The following is a 2,939-nucleotide window of genomic DNA, read 5'->3' as shown; positions in this document are numbered from 1 at the left end:
GCGTGGGCCCCCCCTGGCTGCCTGTGCCGCAGCACCTGCCCACACAGCGTGGCCCCCCTGGCTGCCGCAGCACCTGCCCACGCAGCGTGGCCCCCCTGGCTGCCACAGCGCCTGCCCTTGCAGCATGGCTGGCCCCACCTGGCTGCCTGTGCCGCAGCTCCCCCTCCAAGTGGCCCCTGTCAAGCTCCTCTGGGTGTCGGGGCACCCCCTTGTCGTGGGTCAGGCTTGGGGAGCTCACGGGGCTGGCCGGCTCCACTCCGTCGGGGCTGTAGCTGCCACCGTGGTAACCTGGACGGGCAGGCTGGGGTCAGGGGCGGCCGGGTCCAAAAGGCAGGGACACCCTCCCGACCCCGCCCACCGCTGGCTGTGCCCTGGGATGGGGGGGGCCCTGTACTGGACACCCCAGGGACAGTGAACAAGAGGAGGGTGAAAGAGAATGGGGCAGGGGAGGGAGAGGGAGAAAAGAGAGGAGAGTAGGCATGAAGCGGGGAGAGGCAGAGGGCGGAGGGGGAGGGCACCACGCAGACTGGCACACAGATAGGGGTGGAGGCAGACTTCCCGTGCCAGCCCCAGTGTGAGGCAGGCGCACAGGGTAGCCAGCAACGAGGGGAACTGGGGTCCCGTGTCCTCCCGTCCGGCCGGCACAGTGGAGCCGGCAGTGGGTGTGGACGTGCCCTCTCTGCGGGACGGGCAGGTGGAGGCAGAGGCCGGTCCCTGGCCTCCTTGCTGCGGTGGGGCCCCGCCCTCCCTGGGCAGCAGGGAGCCACTGCTCACACCCACCCGCTCCCCAAACCAAGGCACGCGGGGGTGATGGGAGGCGTGGTCGGAGTCCGAATCACAGATCCATTCATTAAAGGAAAAAAAGCGAAAATTCAAAAACAAAACGATAGAACAATGAGCAGGTGATGAGCCTGGTCGCTTGCAAATCGACGAAGACGGATTCAAAACAAAATACCAACAACAAAAACTAAAAGGAAAAAATGGGGGAAAATAAAAAGCAAGGATCTGAAAAGATCGTTAGGCCCCCGCCGGGCGGGCGGCGCCGGGAGTCTTACCATCCAGAGGGGGGTCCTCAGCCAGCGAACCTCCGTCGCGCGGCCCCTTATCGTGGGCAATTTGACGCGTGATTATAGCGTCTATGAAGGTGGCCGCTGTCAGGGTGGTCTTACCCAGAGAACGGAGCTCCAGTTCCTGGATGGAAAAGGGTTTACTTTGAATCTTTTCCCGGTGGGTCTCTGCGGCCGAGGCGGGCGCTGGAGGGTCCGGGCTGGCGTGGTGGGCTGCGAGGCTCTTCGCTGGGGTGCGGGTGATGGCTAGGGGCCGGGGCTCGGAGCTCTTGGGGGAGGCGGCGGGCTCCCGGGCGGGGGGCTTGGGGAGGAAGGCGTGGCCAGTGTCTGCGCGTGGCCGCTCCGGCCGCGCCACCCGAGGGGCATCCTTGGATATCAAGACGGGCTCCATGAGGGTGGGGTAGACCCCGTCCAGGGCGCTCCCCAGAGGGCAGTGGGTAGCAGGGGGGAAGGTGGCGGCCGGGCGCACAGGCGAGGAGGTGGAAGTGGACCTGGGAGAAGAGAACCGTGTTAGCCGGCCCTTTCCGGCAGCCCCACCTGCAGCCTGCGCTCCCCGCCCCGGCGCAGGCCTGCGGTGGCCCCAGCCGGTGAGGCCCTGGCCGCTCTGCGTGGCTCACTGGGCGGCGGTCCCTCCTGCTTCACTCAGCGCAAGCGATCCACTTTCCTGTGACGCCACGGGGTGCCAGGCGCCGTTCCAGCCGTGGGAAACGCAGCGCTGAGTAGGGCGGGCCAGGGGGAGACCCCAGCCTGTCCCTGCGAGGTGCAGCTCGTGGGGGAAGGGACCTCTCAGGATCCGGCGGAGCCACACAACCCGGGAAAGGGTTCAGCTTCCCGGCCAGCGGCGGGGCCAGCTCCACCTCTGTGCCACCCCCCCTGCTCTGACTCACCAGCTCCCCGCCCACTCTTCCATGTGCACCTGTCACCCAGCCACCTGCCTCTCGCACCCACGGTCTATCCCTCCTCTCCATCTGTCCACCCTCCCTCCAGCCCACCCGGCTGAACCATCCTCCAACCCCCCCCCGCACACCCCCCCCCCCCCCCCCCCCCCGGGGGGGCCCCCCCCTCCGGGTGGGGCCTGGCTCTCACCCCCCGGCTCTCACTGTACTCCGGCTCGTTCCGGTTGTGGGTGTGCAGCTTCTTGTTGATCTCTTGCTTCTTGGACTTGACCATGGCTGAGTTGCTCTCAGTCAGCTTGCTGAAGAAGGCGGGCGGCTGGCTGGTGCCCGTCCTGCTGGGGGCGTGAGACCCCAGAGCGCTGAGTGGACGGCGCCCACCACCCGCTCCCCAGGGACGGGAGCTGCCCCACCCCGGCCGAGCCCCGAGGGTACCTGGGCTCCCCCTGCTCCCCGTCCCGGTACAGCAGTGGGTAAATGGAGCTCCGGGGGTGCCCTGACTCAGCCACGCCCTCTGGCGGGGACACAGGCTCGATGCTGTCCTCGCCACCACCGAGGACCAGCGTCTTGCTCGGCTCTGGAGACCTGGGTGGGAGAGGCAGGCTGCGCTCAGAGCCTGCTGCCGCCCCTGCCTTTCACAGATTGGCTCTCGGGACTGGGCCAGGCACCTGCCCAGCCAGTGCAACCCCTAAAACCATGGACCCGCCTCTTCCGAGCCTGCCGCAGACCCCTGGCCCCGGCCCGCACCTGCGCCCACCCGGGCTTCCTGGCACGTCTCTCCACTCCGCCCAGGCCCTGACCGCAGGCCCACGCAGGCAGGGAAGAGCGCAGTGCATGCTGCGTGCACGTGGGGTGCCCTACAGCCTCCCCTCCCCGCCCGGCCCTCCTCCAGCCTCCACCTCCTCCAGCCTCCCCTCCCCGCCCGGCCCTCCTCCAGCCTCCACCTCCTCCAGCCTCCCCTCCCCGCCCGGCCCTCCTC

At 68.5% G+C, this 2,939-nt stretch overlaps 1 protein-coding gene across 1 annotated transcript in view; it reads right to left on the bottom strand.

The window, feature by feature from the left end:
• Ncor2 (nuclear receptor corepressor 2) overlaps nucleotides 1-2,939 on the bottom strand; it is a 92,709-nt gene that overhangs the window by 8,579 nt on the left and 81,191 nt on the right. Inside the window, exons 40-41 of the mRNA XM_013023047.1 lie at nucleotides 2,396-2,545; nucleotides 2,168-2,298 (exon numbers count right to left, since the gene is read on the bottom strand). Coding sequence (XP_012878501.1) covers nucleotides 2,168-2,298; nucleotides 2,396-2,545 — 281 coding nt within the window. The remainder of the gene's footprint in view (nucleotides 1-2,167; nucleotides 2,299-2,395; nucleotides 2,546-2,939) is intronic.

This window comes from Dipodomys ordii, unplaced genomic scaffold, assembly GCF_000151885.1.
Source record: "Dipodomys ordii isolate 6190 unplaced genomic scaffold, Dord_2.0 Scaffold66, whole genome shotgun sequence".
In the NCBI taxonomy this organism is placed as follows: Eukaryota; Metazoa; Chordata; class Mammalia; order Rodentia; family Heteromyidae; genus Dipodomys; species Dipodomys ordii.
The sequence above is the reverse complement of the archived record's forward strand: the minus strand, read 5'-3'. Positions and strand labels throughout refer to the sequence as shown.